Source organism: Orycteropus afer, unplaced genomic scaffold, assembly GCF_000298275.1.
Source record: "Orycteropus afer afer isolate SDZICR_OR568_19922 unplaced genomic scaffold, OryAfe1.0 scaffold00142, whole genome shotgun sequence".
Lineage (NCBI taxonomy): Eukaryota > Metazoa > Chordata > Mammalia > Tubulidentata > Orycteropodidae > Orycteropus > Orycteropus afer.
In genome coordinates, this window is record NW_006921729.1 from 2,778,154 (window position 1) to 2,796,326 (window position 18,173).

At 45.3% G+C, this 18,173-nt stretch overlaps 1 protein-coding gene across 1 annotated transcript in view; it reads left to right on the top strand.

Moving 5' to 3' along the window:
- Positions 1–17,383, top strand: part of CTDSPL (CTD small phosphatase like) — a 156,145-nt gene extending 138,762 nt beyond the window's left edge. Inside the window, exons 4-8 of the mRNA XM_007945694.2 lie at positions 26–127; positions 3,200–3,256; positions 8,180–8,272; positions 11,925–12,110; positions 17,258–17,383. Coding sequence (XP_007943885.1) covers positions 26–127; positions 3,200–3,256; positions 8,180–8,272; positions 11,925–12,110; positions 17,258–17,383 — 564 coding nt within the window. The remainder of the gene's footprint in view (positions 1–25; positions 128–3,199; positions 3,257–8,179; positions 8,273–11,924; positions 12,111–17,257) is intronic.
- The last annotated feature ends 790 nt before the right edge of the window (positions 17,384–18,173 follow it).

An 18,173-nucleotide genomic window follows, 5' to 3' on the forward strand; every position in this document is an offset into this window, starting at 1 on the left:
ATTTTTTTTTTTTTTTTTCCTTTAGCCACCAGCAAAATACCTCCTTCCAGAGGTAACGGTGCTTGACTATGGAAAGAAATGCGTGGTCATTGACTTAGATGAAACGTTGGTGCACAGTTCATTTAAGGTAAATCAACATAAAAAATCATCCATGATCTCTGTGATTTGATCACAATTTTATTGGGAAAGTAAAAATCAAAAGGTTGAAAGCTTGTGGTCATTAGTGTATGACTTCAGTGTTCATTAAGAAATTCCAATAACAGTTGCTTATTAACTCAGGTGAACATTAACTGTAGTTGGATATTCACATAATTAGTTTGGAAAATAAATGCTGGGCTACCGATATACTGAGACCTCATTCTTACTTATGAGATTGGAGTTTGTCAACATTCTAACCCCTGAACAAATACTTTTCAGGTGGCAGAAGGCAATTAGTGCCCCAGGACCCATGTGCTGCGTGTCTTATTGGGAGGGGTTAAGGAGGCACTGTTGGAAACTGTCAAGTAACCTATTCTCTTGGAAATTTTCCCAGACCTCTTTTTGAAGGATGCCCAACTCTGAAGGCGGCTTCCAGAGTTACCGCATCTGAACATATTCAGCTGTTTTCTTTCACCATTTTTATGACAAGAGGCTGCTTTGAGGGGTTTATAAGCCTTGTGGCTAAATGAGTATCCACCTACATGATCCCTGATGAAGGGTGCAGAGCTGCAGTGATGGTTAGAGTGAGTGTCGGTCCGTCTTATTTCCCGTCACCTTCCTCACGCTCTTCTCCCCACCAGAAACACAGCGAGACTTAGAAATTACCAAAGGACTTCCATGGTTCCTGCAGTCCCAGCTGTGGTTACACTATCAAGAAATGAATTAATCATTTTTCCATTTCTTCAAATAAATTGGTTAGAAGAGGCAAATGATGAAAAAGCTTGGAAATAGGAGACTGGTATGTTAGAAGCAGCAGGTGTTTAGAGTCTAACCCCATTTTCCTTGAGTTCATTCCAGCAATGGAAGTACTGTCCTATGGCTTGGCCAATTACACCACATTCTCCCTTTTACCCTCAGCTGGGGACACCTCTTACTTTTCTGAGAGGCATGAGCAAGACCCCATCAATGATAGAGTATGGATTTCACATAAACCATGTTCCTTCCCTCAGGTTGAATGGGCCCTTCCAGGATTGATCCAGGGCTATAGTAGCCTTGTGTCCCAGCTCAGCTCTGGATGGCACTGAAGCCTCTTCTCCCTGCCGAGGGCAAGTTACTCAGGGCTTTTTCAAGTCCTCCTGGAGGAAAGTCCTTCCAAGCAGGGGCAGTTGCCTTCAAAGCAGAGAGTGTATCCCCCTGAGCAGCTTTGGGAGCATGGACCATGCTGTCCTAACCACCCAGGGTTGCTGAGGATTCCGGCTGCAAAGACAGCACTTTGGTAGCCCCTGGTATCTCCAGGGCCTGCTCAGAAGGCATTGATGCAATGAGCTGATAGAAACAGCATCTCCTGATTTCTTCTCACCCCTGGCATGACTACTTTTTTAGGCAGAATATTCTTTCTTGTATAATTTTTAGTGTTCTAGGGATTTCAGACCCCTCTGAGAACCTGAAAGCTGTGAGTTGTCTCCCCTTGAAAATGTGCTATTATACAACACCCAGGCTCTTGGACCCAGGTGCAAAGGCTTGGCTTTAGAATAGCCTTCTTTACAGCAGCATGCAAGGGAGATTGAGTGGTTGCTTGGAGCTGGGTAATGGTTTTTCCTCTTTTAATATTCTCTATGGAATATGATTCCACAATCGAATTCCTTGTGAGAGTTTCTTCCTTTAGTCTTTCCTTTTGTCTATTAGCATGATTCAGTATTTTAGTTGTGCACCTATAAAACATTTAACTCAGCCTTGGTCTTCCAACCCTGGGAGTAAACCATCTGTGGTTTTAAGCCTCACATGCTCTACTGAATGCTCAGTAATGGTGCTGGTATCAAACAGCTGTCACGTATTTTCAGTTCAAAGAAGAATGTTGTGTGTACAGAGATGAGTCTGACCAGAAACTTCATCACTGAGCTCTACATCCTCCCCAGTGGCCACCACACACATTCATTTTCCTCCGTCTCTCTCCCACTTGTCCCAAGAGTTTGCAGACTGATGAAGCAGTTGGGCCTCTTCATTTGAGTAGTTTTTTTTTTTTTTTACCTAATACGTGGAATTCCCTTTAGAGCTATGTGTAAGTCCATCACTGAGAATTTAGTGACTGCTAAGGAATCATATTTGAATTTTAAATGGCATTAATAATGCCAAAGAGTTGTTTTAAATATCCGGAAGTTTGTGTGTGTGCTGGACATTGCGCTGCTTGGAGCAGAGCAGCCTAGGGTGGGCTGGCCTTCCCAAAGAGACACAGTGATGCTAAGCCACTGGACAGGGCCTGAAATAACTGGTTCTCAGGACTGGATGGAGGTGTGGGCACCCATCATACACATTACTAAAGCCAGGGAAGAGACGAGAAACTTAGGCCCACGGAAAACACGCTGCCTGAGGTTGTGGCCTGAGGCCTCTGACTTTACCCCACATGCCTTGGCAGTACAGGCAGGGCAGCTTATTCTGGTGGGTCCAAATATACATTGTTTTCCCACAAGCAGCACTGTCCTATGGGACTCTTAGAGCCCTAGTGGTACAGTGCTAAAAGCACCCAGCTGCTAACCAAAAGACTAGTGGTTTGAACCTACCTGCTGCTCTACAGGAGAAAGATGAGGCAGTCTACTTTCATAAAGATTGACAACCTTGGAAACTCTGTGGAGCAGTTCCACTCTGTCCTATAGGGTTGCAATGAGTGGTGTGTTTGGTTTGGGTTTTATGGGACTCTTGGGTGCTCACCTCCACCCCCTGGTGGCCAGTCAGTTCCTGTCTTCCTGGCTGGCTCTAGGCAGGAGCTGGAGTTTCTCAGGAGCCCCATCTTTGAGCCAAGCTGCCCACCCTTTGACAAGCAGCAAGGCAGAGGATAAAGAGTTTGGACCAAGATGCTGAAAATGTAACAATATTCAGAACAGAAAATAATGTGCTTTCCTGCCTGTGCTTATTTTAAGAAATCAAGGCATACTTCAACATCCTTCTCCTGAACTGTTTATTCCAATAATCAAAACATTGGCCCAGGCGAGACTTTTTCTTGCTAAAATTTCCAATCTACTTTTGTTCTTTCAGACATATTAATTATGGTTTCTTTTCTCTCTAGCCTATTAGTAATGCTGATTTTATTGTTCCGGTTGAAATTGATGGAACTATACATCAGGTGAGAAATCAAAGCTAACTCTGAGTTTCAGTTAGCACTTTTTCATAATTACATTCCCTTTGAACTTTATTTTTAAATTCCTGTTTCAGTAATAATTTTATTACTGAATTGAAAGGAAGTAGACTTTGCATAAAAAATGCAATGGTTTTCTGCTTCTTTTCACTCAGATGAATTTATACTGGGTTTATAAGGAAAACTATAATCTATTTGTAAATATTAGATGTCGTTGCAACTTCAAATAGTGCTTTGATTTGATGCAGACTTTTAGAAGTTTCCATATTCCCCAGTAGCCTAACTTGATGATCTAATTAACTTCCTTATGTAATTGCTTTTGGCTACTTTCCTAGCAGGGAACAAGAAAATGTCACAGGTCCCCCACTTCTGGTGGATTCCTGTGAAAAGGTGTCCATTTCAAATGCCAGCTGCTCCACAGTGATTTTTGTCACTCCTGCATGGTTTTCTCCAGTGACTCTTTAGCAAAAACCCAATCGTAAGCAGGGGAAGGGGGAGTGTGAGTTTTTGGATCAGCAGCCTGCTTTGAATAATGATACCGTAGTCAGTTGACATGCATCTTAGTTCTTTCTGACTTTTTCTTTATCTGCATGAAGCTCCTCAAGAAATAGCTTCACTTATGAACATATTGGAAACATTGTAGGAAAAATAGCCTTGGAGGCTGAAGAGTGGGAGAGCTTTTGTCAGGCTTTCAGCAGAAATGATCTGACCAGCTCCTTTGCTGGCCCCAAGGTCTTAAAGGAAGAGTGTCTGGCCTAACACGTTCATATTCCAGGAAGAAAAATGTCTCTTGGTACTTAAGCCACAAGATGTCTTTCCTTTACAGTTATCAGTCGTCTCTCCTTGGCTCTTGAGTACAGAGTGTCAGAGCTAGCTGGCAGGGCCTTGGGGATCGGCTGGTCCAGCACCTCAATGCCCAGATGGGGAAACAGGCTCAGCCAGGACAGGGATTGGTTCAAGAGCACAGGATGGAAAGAATTAAAGTGAGAATCTCAGTCCTGCCCCCAGCCCAAGGCCCTTTTCACGATATACAAGGTCCCTCCCTAGCCCTTGCTTTCTCTCCTGTTCCCCAGGAGGCGCTGCCAGAAAGCTATTCCTGGGACAGGTGCCCTCCACCCAGCATCTCCACCCTTCATGCTTTTAAAAGCCATCAGGGAGCCAAACAGCAGGCGCTAGGGCATTTAACATTTGCAAAAGCTTCTGAATTAACTCAGCATCTGAGAAGCAGTTAAGGCTTCGGCATTTATTATCTTGGCTTATGTTACAAAGTGCTTGTAATGAGACAAAGGAGAGCTGCCCAATGGCATGGCAAGAATTAGGAAAAAATTAATCCTTCACACCACGTGACTGTGAGCGTGCCCCTTGGGGCCTGGCCTACTGTGACTGGCCGGTTCTTGCAGGCGCTCTCCCAGCTCCCTCAGCCTCCCTCCTGACGGCGCTGTGACTCACAGTAATAGATACCTTCAGGCCCCAGGACTGCCAATCAGAAACATCTCTCTCCTGAGGGAATGAAGCCATGGGCACCAAGAGCAGGAGGACCAAGGCCCTGGCGAAGGCCGTGGCCTCGTTCAAGTAATCCAGGATAGGCTGTGCAGGTCCCAATGGGCCTATTCTCGGTTACTTGCATGGGGACGCGGGCCTGGACGCCCGACCTTCCTCTCCGCCAGAGGTGCCAGCGCAGAGTTCCCGAATCAGTCCCTTGTGTGGCCAGGAGCTGACCCCTGCCCTTTGAATGGAGCAAAGCTTCCTTTCCAAGCAATACTCAGGGAGACAGGGCCACAGACCAGCCAGGACTGCATTTCACACCATTCACTCTGCTGTTGTCAGTCTTGTCTTGAGAGGGCTGGTACCCAGAAGTCTCATGGGCAAAGTAAGGATCCTAGAGTTGTGGCAACCACAAGCTCTGCTCTCAGCCCCCTACCCTCTTCTTCCCAGCTTCTCAGAACAGTGTTGGCTTCCGGCCAAGGCTAACCCACTCCTCTGGCCCCTCACTCTATACAGGGCCACACACCCAGACCACTCTTTCAATCGACTGTGAGTTTCCCACCAAGTCCTCACTTTCCTGAGTGCTTACTTCAGGCAGGTCAGCACCTTGGAAGTTCGTCGGTTCTGTGTAGAATCTCTTTGCCAGTACTACATCCTCCATGTGGTACAGAGCCCCTGTCATTGCTTCTCACTGCCTGTAGGATGACACCCAACCTGCTCCCCCTTGCCATTCAAGGCTCACCGCAGCCTGCCTTTTGTACTTCATCTTCAACTACCTCCCCTCCATCCCCTATCGCCCCTCTTCTATCACTGCCTCAGATGGGCTGGTCACGCAGGGCTCCGGCCATTCTCTAATACCCCAAGTATTTCCAGACCTCATACCACCTAGATTTCTTCCACCTAAATGTTTGCTTCTTCTCATCCTTTTAGACTTAGTGAACTCCTATTCATCCTTCAAGGCCCAGGCCTTCTATGATTCCCTTCTTTTGAGAGGGGAGTTAATTGTTCTTAATTTACCCTCAATTATGACTTTCATTAAGGAGCTCTGGTGCGTAGTGCCTAAGGCATTTGACTACTAACCAGAAGACTAACAGTTCAAACCCATCAGCCACTCTGCGGAAGGAAGACTGGGCAATCTACTTCCATAAATATTTACCACCTCAGAAACCCAAAGGGAGGTCGCTATAAGTTAGAATCCACTCAATGGCAGTGAGTTTGGTTTTTTTATGACTTTTGTTAAGGAGCTCTGATGACATAGTGCCTAAGATATTTGACTGGTAACCAGAAGGTTGGCGGTTCAAACTCACCAGCCACTCCATGGAAGGAAGATAGGGCAATCTACTTCCATAAAGATATACTGCTTAGAAACCCAGTAGGGGTCGCTATGAGTTGGAATCAACTTGATGGCATTGAGTTTGTTTGGTTTTTTTGGGTGATGACTCATTAGAGAGCTCTGGTGGTGTAGTGGATAAGGCACTTGACTGCTAACCAGAATGTCAGTGGTTCAAACCCACCAGCTACTCTGCGGAAGGAAGATGGGACAATCCACTTCCACAAAGATTTACAGCCTTGGAAACCCAATGGGGGTCACTATGAGTCAGAAACGACTTGATGGCAATGAGTTTGGTTTTGTTTTTTGTTTTTTTTTTTTTTTGGTAGCATAGTGCTTAAAGCTTTCAGCTGCTATCCAAAAGGTCAGTAGTTTGAACCCACTAGCACTCTGTGGGAGAAAGATGAGTCATTCTGCTTCTGTAAAGATTGACAGCCTTGAAAACCTCATAGGTCAGGTCTACTTTGTCCTAAACGGTTGCTATGAGTCAGAATCTATCAACTTAATGGCAATGGGTTTGATTTTGGTTTGATGGCTTTTATTGGAGCTCTGGTGGCATAGTTGTTAAAGTGTTGGTTGATAACTAAAAAGCCAGCAGTTTGAATTCACGAGCCACTCTGTGGGAGAGAGAGGCAGTCTGCTTCTGCAAAGATCGACAGCCTTGGAAGCGCTTTAGAGCAGTTCTACTCTGTCCTGTAGGGTCACTGTGAGTCAGAATCAACTCAGTGGCAGTGGCTTTTGTTTTGTTTGTTTGTTTATGACTTTCATTAGGTCCTGGGTATTGCACACAGTTTGCACTCAGCTGCAAACCAAAAGGATAATGATTCAACTCCACTTGACAGTGCTGTGGAAGAAAGGACTGGCTATCTATAAGATAACAACCATTGAAAACCTATGAAGTATAATTCTATCTGAAACACATGGGGTTGCCGTGAGTTGGAAATGACTCAGTGGCAATGGGTTCATAACTTTGATTATGCCATGTTTATTTTTTAGATATTTTTGCTTATGTCTGTTTTAGACTGTGAGCTCTTTGAGGGCAAGTCCTATGTTTTATTCATCTTTGTGACTGCTTCAGCCTGAGCACAGGGCTGGAGCTCAGTAAATATGAACTGAATTGAATTTTAACAAGTTTGATTTATTTTAGTGAAGTGGTTAATTTCTAATGGAATTTATTCAAGTTTTAATTAATTCTTCCCTCCTACCTCTTCCTCCGTCTTCTCTCACCATCTTTGCTTTCTCTCCCACCTCTCCGCTTGTTTCCTCAGACTCATTCAGGCTCCCCAGTCAGGAGCTCCTGTGTGGGCTGAAGCCTGGCTTCCTTACCCCACCCTGGCCTTGCCAGGCCCAAAGGCTGCACAGAGCCCAACCACTCTAGGAAAGGCTACTATCTGCCCAACTCTGCTCTGAGGACCCTCTTAGTGGCTTGTTTCAGGGGGCCTGGGAGCAGGCTAGCTTCACCTCACCCGAAATGTCTGTTTCTGTGCCAAGCCCAATTGCAGAAACCTTTGTCGCGCCCAGTAGACAGCTTCCTAGGCCAACATGAGGGGCACTTTCTTGCCACTTTGCTGGGCCTGTGCTTCAGCCCCAAGCCTTGCTCCTGAGAAAGGTGTTCCAGTCAGAGTAGAAAGTGGAAACAAGGAGAAATCTCAGGCCTGCTGGATGGTGGGCTGGGCCCAGAGCTCCAAAAGGACTGCCCCCAGACCTTGGCCTGCATCTACACCAGGGCTAACCCAGAGCAGGTGCCAAGAAACACACGTGAAGTGAATGAATTGTTTCACACAGACGTAGCACAGCCCTTCCTCTCACTGATTCTGAGAATCCCCAGGACCTTCACTGTAGTCAGCTTCCCTTTCTACCTTCAGAGGGCCACCTGCACTGAACTCAGACCTGGTGCCCAGTCTGAGGAGTGTGTCTGATCTGAGGTTCCACATCTGACTACAGACCCCTGATAGTCTGGGCCTCTGCAGGTCACCTATAGATCTGGGTGCAGGAGGCAAGACCTTTAGGAACTCTTCCTCCCGTGGACATGTGGGCCCTGAGCCACCCCCAGCAACCTCTGTGACCGACCAGCTTGCTGTTTCCTGCTGTTGCAGGTGTATGTGCTGAAGCGGCCACATGTGGATGAGTTCCTCCAGAGGATGGGGCAGCTTTTTGAGTGTGTGCTCTTCACTGCCAGCTTGGCCAAGGTGAGTCTTGCTCCCAGCCCCTGGCTTCCAGCCGCCCAGCCCCCGCCCACTATCTGTCAAGCAGCCCTTTGTTAAAGTGGGAGAAGCTGTTTCTATGGTGACAGGTTCCCACCCCAGATGGGATGGATGCAGGCCATGTGCACAGTACCAGCCTGTAAGGCTTCTAGGTTACCATGGTGATGGGGAGCATTTAGAACAAATGCTCCACGAAGTTGCTGCACGCAGCCTCCTGAAGCTGGGTCATCTGCAGACTAGGAAATCACAAACGTGTCCAGTGTAACCAAGAAGGGGTGGCTGCATGAGACAGACACGTGGGTGCACCTCATTCGTTGGCTGGCAACCAAATGCTAGCAGCCCAGGCCTCCGAGCCCTTGGATTAAGCTTACACAGGTTTGAGGAGAGATTGGTGAAAAGTGTCAGCAATTCGCCCTCGTGCACAGGCTGAATGAGATTTCTGCCTCTGCCCTAATGAGCCATGTGTTTCCAGGCGAGTGACTCCATTTCTCTAGCCTCAGTTTCTCCTTCTATAAATTGGGAATAATCCTGTCTACCAATGAAATACTGCATGTCAAGGGCTTAGCACAGTGCCTGACTCATCTCCAGCAAGTATACATTGAGCGCTTCCTGTGTGCCATGTGCTATGCTGGGCACAGTCACGTGGGTGGGGCTCCTTATGTTCGTTATTTATCATCATGATTTTTAATGGTAGTGAAATAATTCACATGTGCTTTGGTCCCATAGCTTGGTATGAATCTCTACAGTGACCCTGTTTGACCCAAGAGAGTGATTTCCTAGCCATGCCTCACTGTTTGGGGAAACTAGCAGATATACAAGCCTCCCAGTCTGATTCAGTCTCCCCATTTTACAGGTGCAGCAAGGTGCCTGTGCTGTATGCAGAGCAGAGCAGAGCCTTGTCATGACCAGCCCTCAGAGCCTGACTCTGATGGGGCCAATGCCATGCATTGTGAATGGCGGCCACTGATGTCTCCACTAGCACCTTGGGCATCTGAGTGGCCTCAAAGATGACCTTTGTGCAGGTTAACCATCTGCCTGTCTCTAGACCTGCTCCAGGCAGTCCCACAGCAGCTTCCTCCCCATGCCCTGACTCTGACAGCTCCCTCAGGTGCCCTGGTGCCAGCCCACACTCCCTTCCTTTCCTCTACATGTTGGGCACGCTGATTCCAGGTCTCTGACATACTGTATTGCCAGCTTGGGCATTCCTAGTTTGGTCCATCATCCCCAGCATGAGCTGTGATGACCAAGATGAGAGAGGGACGCACATACACAACATTCTGCCAGCCTCATCACCAGGCCTTAATGCATGAGCCTGTCAAGAGGGAATCCAAAACCTGGGCCCTATTTTTGCATACTAAAAAGGGAAAGTGGTCCCAAGGAAAACATCATCTCTCCTCGTGGACAGTCCTGCAGATGAATGGTACCAAGACTAATTGTATCTGTAGCATCAATGGCTCCTCTGACAGTGCTCAGGGATGATAAGGAGCCTGAAGTAATAACCAAAGAAATAACAAACAGGAAGATTATGCCCTGTCAGTGGACTGAGAGCTGTTTTTCCTTTGGCAGTATTGAAAACCCCCTCCTTCCTTGGCATCACCCCCAGCACTAGCTTAAACATCCTCCTTCAGTCTCTCTTCCTGGGATGCTCCCACCTGCCACTCCATCTGTTTCTCCATCCCTTCTCTCGCTGCAACTCCAGCCTGGTGACCGAAGCAGCTCCAAGTGCAACCTGCCACCCTCTCTCTTCTGTGGTGCACGTGTTCTGCTGACAGGTGGCCACACCCCAGTTCTTGGCTCTGGGCTCAGCTCCCAGGCTGGCAGCATGGGTGCAGTGGACCTCCCTACACCCTTTCCAGGGGCCTGCAGGAGCCATAAGCTGCCTGTCAAAGCCCTTCATTTCTTCCTTCATTCATCCAACAAATACTTCGTACCTACTGTGTGTCAGGTAGTATCCTAGACACTGAGGATCCAGCAGAGAACAAAAGAGGTAAACTCTCTGCCCTCATGAAGCTTATGTTCTCCACATGATTTAGATACTCTCTTGAAAGATGTGTGCCACTACCAGTGTTAAGGATAATAGGGAAATGACTCATGTTTTTCCATCAAGAATCAGCCATGCAGCTCTGTAGCCCTCATCCTGCAGCTGTGCCAGTGTTTGCTGTGCACCCAGGAGCTGCTGGGCATCCCACTGCTGGCCTTCCTGGCACCCCCAGCTTCAGTGCACTCTCCTCCCTGGCAGTCACCAGGCCCCTAGTGAGCCCTGGCCATCCTCCAGACCCAGGCAGTCAGTATTGCCCATTCTTTAGACCATCTTCATTTATGGGGATGTTCTCTTTAATTTTTTTAATCCAGTTTAGCCTGCTTTGAGGAAGACTCTTGCCCTTCCTCTCCCCAAGCCAACAGAGAGGGTTGAGCAGGATGAGGTGGGCTCAAGTTCCCTCCCAGAAACACCCAGGCTCTATCCCCTTACAGCTAGGAGTTCGGCTAGGTCGATTGCCTAGAGGATCTCTAGGGGGCAGTGTGGCCTCATGCCACATAAGTCAGATGCAGAGTCAGCTCCTTCCCTGAGGAAACTAATTGTTACTGAGAGCCCCTACTATGGGCCAGGCGCCCTGTGAGGTGCTGGGAATACAGTGGTAAACACAACAAGCAGGGACTGGGCCCTGATGAGTAAAAGGAAAAGAAAAGAACCCCAGGTAGTGATAAACTCTGTGAAGGAAATGACTACGAGGTAATGGAGTGTCCAGAAAGGAAAACGAATGGTGAACTCTAGGTAGGTGCCAAGGGAACCTGAGATCTGATAAAAAGAGATGGTCTTGCAAAGAGCTGGGAAGAGAATGCTCCCTGGAGAGTGAACACTAGTGCAGAGGTTCCAACCATGTTCAAAACCAGCGTGGCCCAAGTGGTTTGAGATGAAGTGGTTTGAGAGGCAGGCAGAGATCCTGCAGCTGAGATTGTACGGGATTCATGGTAAGGAATTTGGGCTTTATATTCTAAGTGCAGTAGGTAGACAGTGGAGACTATGAAGCAGGGGAGTGATGTGATCTGACTTCCAGTGGCCACTGGCAGCGGTGAGGTGAATGGGCCAGAAAGGAGGTCTGAAGGAAGAGGGAGACTCCTTAGGAGGTTCTTGCAGCCATCTCAGGCCAGAGATTGTCGTGTTATTATGTGCCGTCGAGTCGGACCCGACCAATGGCAACCCCTCCTTGCGTTTCTGAAGCAGTATCACTACAGAAGTAGATTGCCCAATCTTCCTTCGGAGGAGTGGCTGGTGGGTTTGAACCACCAGCCTTCTGCTTAGCAGTCAAGTGCCTTAGGCACTACAGTACCAGAGCTCCCAGGCCAGAGATTAGAGACCTGGATTTGGGCGATGACGGTATAAATAGAGGGATGCAGGTGGAGTTGAGGTATTTTGGGAGATGGAATTGACAAGAGTTTCTGATGGATTGGATGTGAGAAGCGAGAAAAACGGCAGTATCCAGTGCTGTCTTATCCGAGGAGAAAAAGAGCCAGGATGTTAAAACTAATTCAGTTATTTAAATCCCCTTTTTGAAAAGGATGTGGATCTTACTGCAGTAGGTCAGGGTTTCTGGGCTCTTTCAGGCATCCCACCTTTATTGCAACATCTACTTTCCAGTATGCGGACCCTGTGGCTGACCTGTTAGACCGCTGGGGTGTGTTCCGGGCCCGGCTTTTCAGAGAATCCTGCGTTTTCCATCGTGGGAACTACGTGAAGGACCTGAGTCGCCTTGGACGGGAGTTGAGCAAAGTGATCATCGTGGACAACTCTCCTGCCTCCTATATCTTCCATCCTGAGAATGCAGTAAGTAGTCCCAACCAAAGAGAACTCAGAGCTCCATCTGAGCTTTCTGACTTGCCAGGCATGCACCACTTAGTTCTGGTCTTTTTTACAAAATATATTTACTTTTCTGTTCAGTCGATCATAACATCTTAAAGTTTTTTTAAAACAGTAATTCTTTTTTCTTTAAACTGTTGCTTAGTTTTAGGTAGGCATCACTCTTATAGCACCTACAGAAGAAGTTTTCTTGGCCTTTTTTGGGGCGTGGAGGTGGGGCACTTAGCAGTGGCATGACATTGATCTAGTTACTTAACCTCCTGGGCTTCAGCCATACCTCATCTATCAAATGGGAATATGGGGACACCTATCTCATAGGGTTCTTGGGAATTCAGTGAGGCAATGTATGAAAAGTGCTGGGAACAGTACATGAGACGCAGAAAGTACTCAGTAAGCCTGTGTCTTCTCTTTAGTGTTTTTACTGTTGTTAGTGAGAAATGTCTGTCTCTCATTAACCCCAGGAAGCTGGCTGCTATCCCAGGCTTCATAACCCCTGTGGACTCAGAAGGCCTGGGTGACCTCTACAAATGAATAAAACACTTCAATAAGGTCTTCAAATAGGGCTGTCAAGTTTTACAGCCTCACAGTGACTTCTAGAGAGTATACAATGGGAATATGTTGTACATAAAACTCGCGGGAGTGCAGCAGCCTCTGGATGCCCAGTCACTGAGTGCAGCACAACTCTCAGAACGAGAGAGATGCCTTCCTGCCTCCTAACAACGTTTCCAGGGACGAGATCAGCCAGGTCCTCTGGTGACTGCTGACCCATCAATAGCCCCACACCGAGCCCTCAGCTGAGGCAGGTTTACTGGCAGAGAATCTTCTTCCCAAACCCACACTTCTCAGACTCAAAAAAAAACCTTCAGAGAGTCCCTTCCTTGAGTCCAATGCCATAGCTCCATTTAAAATGAAAATACTCCAAACCAGAGTCAGTTCATATGTAATTATTATTTAAATAAATACTTGAAGTCTACTGTCTTTAAATATGTTCATGGAATAAACCAAATTTCAACATAATGCATTTTGCAGTGTCTCTAACAGATAAGGGCTTCTTTTCCATATAATCACAATTCTATTCTCACACCAGACAGAATTAATAATTCCTTAATATTATTTCATATCCAAACTGTTTATATGTCCCCTGTCATCTCCAACTCGATGACAGTAAGTTTGGGGTTTTTTGGTTTTTTATGACTTTTACCAAGGAGCTCTGGTAGTGTAGTGCCTAAGGCATCTGACTGCTAACCAGAAGGCTGGTGGTTCAAACCCACTAGCCACTCCATGGAAGGAAGACTGGGCAATCTACTTCTGTAGTGATACCATCTTGGAAACCCAAAGAGGGGTTGCTATGAGTCAGATCCGACTCAACGGCAGTGAGTTTGGTTTTTGGTTTGTGTCATCTCGAAATGTTTTCTTACATTTGCAATGTTTGAATCAGGACCCATACATTGCTTTGGTTAATACCAAAATACTTCATTCTTTCATCATCTCAACACTTCTTCCTCCCCACTCCCTTTTTCTCCATGCCATTTATTTTTTGAAGAAACCCTGATTATGTGTCTTGTAGAAATTTCTAAATTCTGAATTTGTCTACTGGTAGCCTCATGAGGGCGTTTAATATGTTCCTCTGTCCTTCATGTTGTTGTTGTTGTTATGTGCCGTCAAGTCGGACCTGACTCATAGTGACTCCTCCTTGGGTTTCCAAGGCGGTATCTCTATGGAAATAGATCACCCAATCTTCCTTCCGAGGTGTGGCTGGTGTGTTTGAACCACCAGGCTTCTGGTTAGCAGTCAAATGCCTTAGGCACTATGCCACCAGAACTCCCTTCATATTGTCTTTAAACAAGTCATTAGATCTTGTCAGTAATTTTTTTTCCTTTTTTTTGCAAGAATACAACACATGTTATTGTTCACTTGGCAGCACATCAAGAGGTACACAATGGCAGGTTGTCCCACTTGTAATGATTTAAAATTGATCATTGGGTCCAAGTGTTGTCAGCCTGCTCTACTTGTTGTAAAGTTCCCCTTCACCTTTCACCTGATGATTTTAGCAGTCATTAATGATCATTGCCTGCATCCACTGTTTCATTAGGAATTATAAAATGGTTATTTCTAAATTCTGCCATTCTTTCTAGGGGCCCTAGTGATACAGTGGTTTTACTGCTCAGCTGCTAACCAAAAGGTCTCCCATTTGAACCCAACAGCCGCTCCACGGGAGAAAGATGAGGCAATCTGCTTCCGTAAAGATTGACAGCCTTGGGAACACTATGGGGCAGTTCTGCTCTGCCCTATAGGGTCTCTGTGAGTCCAAATCAATTAAACGGCAGTACCAGTATTATTAAATCAAATGATTATTATTATTAAATAGCAGTACTGTTGTTGTTATGTGCCGTTGAGCCAGACCCAATCATATCGACCCCTCCTTGGGTTGCTGAGGCAGTATCACTACGGAAGTAGATTGCCCCATTTTCCTTCCAAGGAGTGGCTGGTGGGTTTGAACCTCCAGCCTTCTTTCTGGTTAGCAGTTAAGTGCCTTAGGCACTATGCTACCAGAGCTCCCAAAATACCAGTACTAGTATTATTATTTAGGTTTTGGTCATTCCTTCTGCATTTATTGGCTGGAATTCTTCTATTAATAATAATAGAACTTACCCTCATTGACTGTAGATTACCCTAAAGTACAGTTTGAATGTTTGAATAGGGAAGAAACAGTAAAGACAGTCCTTTTTCTCTAATTCTTCCATTTCAAACTAAGGAGTTGATGTGCTAGCAACCTCCAAAAATAATCAATGATTTTCTTTTTTAGTATCATTATGAATTCATGAATTTTTTGTGTATTTGATTCTTCCAATCTCAATACATTTATTATTCTGTTTGACGCTCAGAGTTCCCCATTGAACAGTGAGAACCCCTTCAAATAACAATAGTCTGGTAACTTTCAGGCTCATCTTGTATGTTACTTGCTTCTGGAATAGGCTATTTTTCTATGAAGCCCCAATTTCCATTAGTAGAAGTGGTATTTAGAAACCACAGTTTGGGTCCTAGGGGCTCTTGTTGCTTCTGGGATATTTTTGCATCTAGTTCTTTTTGCTGGAGAGAACTAAAAAGTACATATTTTTAGAGAGAAAACTAACTCATAAATTCATACTGGTTTTTCCACTTCAACTTAAGTTTTTTACTTAAGTTCTTTGTTTTTGTATCTTAAGCTGAAACTCTTGGTTCCTAAAGATATTAACATAATTACATATTTCATTTATTGTATGAAAACCAAACCCACTGCCATCAAGTTGATCTGACTAATAATGACCCCGATTGCATTTTCAGGGTGGTAAATCTTTATGGAAGATTTACCATAAATCTTCAGTTCAGTAGGTTTGAACCACTGACCTTCTGGTTAGCAGTCAAATACCTTAGGCGCTATGCCACCAGAGCTCCTTATATCGGTGTAGTGCCTAAGGCATTTGACTGCTAACCAGAAGGCTGGTGGTTCAAACCCACCATTCACTCCTCGGAAGGCAAGTTGGGCAATCTATTTCTGTAGTGATAACGCCTCAGAAACTCAAGGAGGGGTCGCTATGAGTCAGATCCGACTCAACAGCAGTGTGTTTGGTTTTTGGTTTATATGTGTAATAGCTTTAAAATACAGTGTGTTTTGAGTATTACTATTAACAGGAAGGTATTTAATTGCAGTTTAGGGTTTTTTGGTTGTTTTTATTTTGTTTTGTTTGCAGAGAGGTCTGGCCAGAACATGATGTTTTAAAATCACTTGAAATAATTTTCTCTATGATTATGTCATCAACTTTATATACACTTAGATTTTCTTACCATTTTCTCTTAATGACTTAATTTGATTTTAATTATGTAACACATCAACATGATTCCAATATCAAAATTACCAACAAAGATAAATTTAGAAAAATCTCTCATCTGTTTCCACTCCCTCCCCCCAATCCCTTCCCTTTCCTCAAGGAGTGGTCTTTTTTTTTACCTCTTAAATTGTTGTAAAGACATATAACACAACATTGGCCAATTCAGGACTTTTCATGTGTACAATTTAATGACACTAATTACATTACTCATATTGTACAACTGTCACCAATATCCATTGCCAAATTTCTCATCATTATAAACAGAAACTCATTGCTTCCTAAACAATGATTCCCTCTTGCTCCTGCCCCTGGTAATGACTCATTTTGGTCTCTAGACATTTGCCTGTTCTAGCTATTTCTTATGAGTGGGCTCATACAATAGTATTCCTTTTGCAATAGAAGGGTCATATTATTACCGTATTTTTCACATATAACACGCCCACTTATGCAAAATGTGCGTGTGCATATAAGATGCATGGCACACATCAGAAACTAGCACAAGGGGGTTGAATGGTTTGCAAAAAACTTATAATGTGTGTATTATTTGCATAAAAATACAAAGATTCATTGTTCAGTTAAATTGCATACAGAATTTTTGTTTCTAATCTGCCTTTAGATTTGTAAAGAGGGCCAAAAATGTTACTTAAAGTTTTTCTCTGGTGTCCTCAAATTTCTTTTTATATCTCTTCCTTGCACTCTGGCTGCCATCCACTACTACCCCACCTCACTTCTCTGCCTGAAACCAAGGAAAACTCCTGCCTTTGCCCATGACTTCAGAATGCCATGAAATTTTATACTTCTGCTTTTGCCCACTCACTGCTTAGCATGGAAGGCAATTCTTCGTTTCTCTGCACCATGCAGCGTGCCACAGTAACCCCACGTGGAGATCTCCCTCATCCCTGGGGGCTTCCTGGTATCTGTGGTTAGCCTGTAGCCTCTAAGTGCTCTGAAGTCTGAGGAGTGAGTTCAAGGCAGTGGAAACAGCTTTTGGATACTGGCAGGTAGCAAGAGTCATCCTCAGATATTCTACACTCCGGCAGATGCTTTCAAACCAGACACACTTAAGTTTGCCTTCCTGAGCCACTGGCCAAACCGGGTAGCTTCAGGTTGACCTTGGTTGGAGCAAGATGATGATGATGATTTCTAGATACCAGTTCTCCTTACCAGCACGGGAACCTGAGCAGCCTAGGAGCAGCGCCAGCCCTGGATTAGGTTCTATTGCCTCCTTCACTCACTGTCTTCCAGGTGCCTGTGCAGTCCTGGTTCGATGACATGACAGACACGGAGCTGCTGGACCTCATCCCCTTCTTTGAGGGCCTGAGCCGTGAGGACGATGTGTACAGCATGCTGCACAGACTCTGCAATAGGTAGCCCCGGCCTCTGCCGCCTCCTGCCTGTGCGCTCAGGAGGCCCTGCCCGGCCCCGCTCCTCAGGAGCAGGAGGGAGGACACTCTGCTCCAGACCACGGGTGAATGTGGCCGTGCCCACCTGTTGGTTTCTTTTTTGTTTTTTTTTTTAAAGAACAGAAACAACTATTTTAAAAAGAACTCTTTTAATGAATTTCATAAAGGGACATGCATTTTACTGGATTTGCTTTTCTTAAAACATACCAAAAAGGAAAAAAATGGGGGGTGGGGGGAAAGCTTGATATCTATCAGACTTCCTTTCAACTGTCCTTCAAGCAGACCACCTTTCCCCTTCTTTCCCAGCTCAGAGCAGCTGACCAAACTCAGAATCTCTTTCCTACAGGATGAAGTGCCTTTTTGAATGTTATTTTAAGCTGAGAGTTAATTTTTCTACACAACATATTTCCATCTTTTAGTCTTTTACTGTCTTAGATGCTCTAAGAAGATAAACATGACAATTTTCTAGAACCTGATTATCGTGGGGGATGGGGAAGGGAGGGAGTCATAGGGGCCTGTCTCCCAACAGGTGTGGCTTTGCTCTGATGACCTGTGACACACTGCAGAGTCAGGCTCCTGATCAGGAGATTTTTGTGACTATGTCATTGTCTCCATTAATTTCTGACCCAGTTTGGAATGTATCTGCAATCGTCTAGCTCAACACCCTAAGGAACAATAGATTATTTTATATTATTAGTATTATTTCCGATGGTGACAAGTTTGTCTTGGAGTTACCTTTTCCCCTTGAAAAGTGGCAT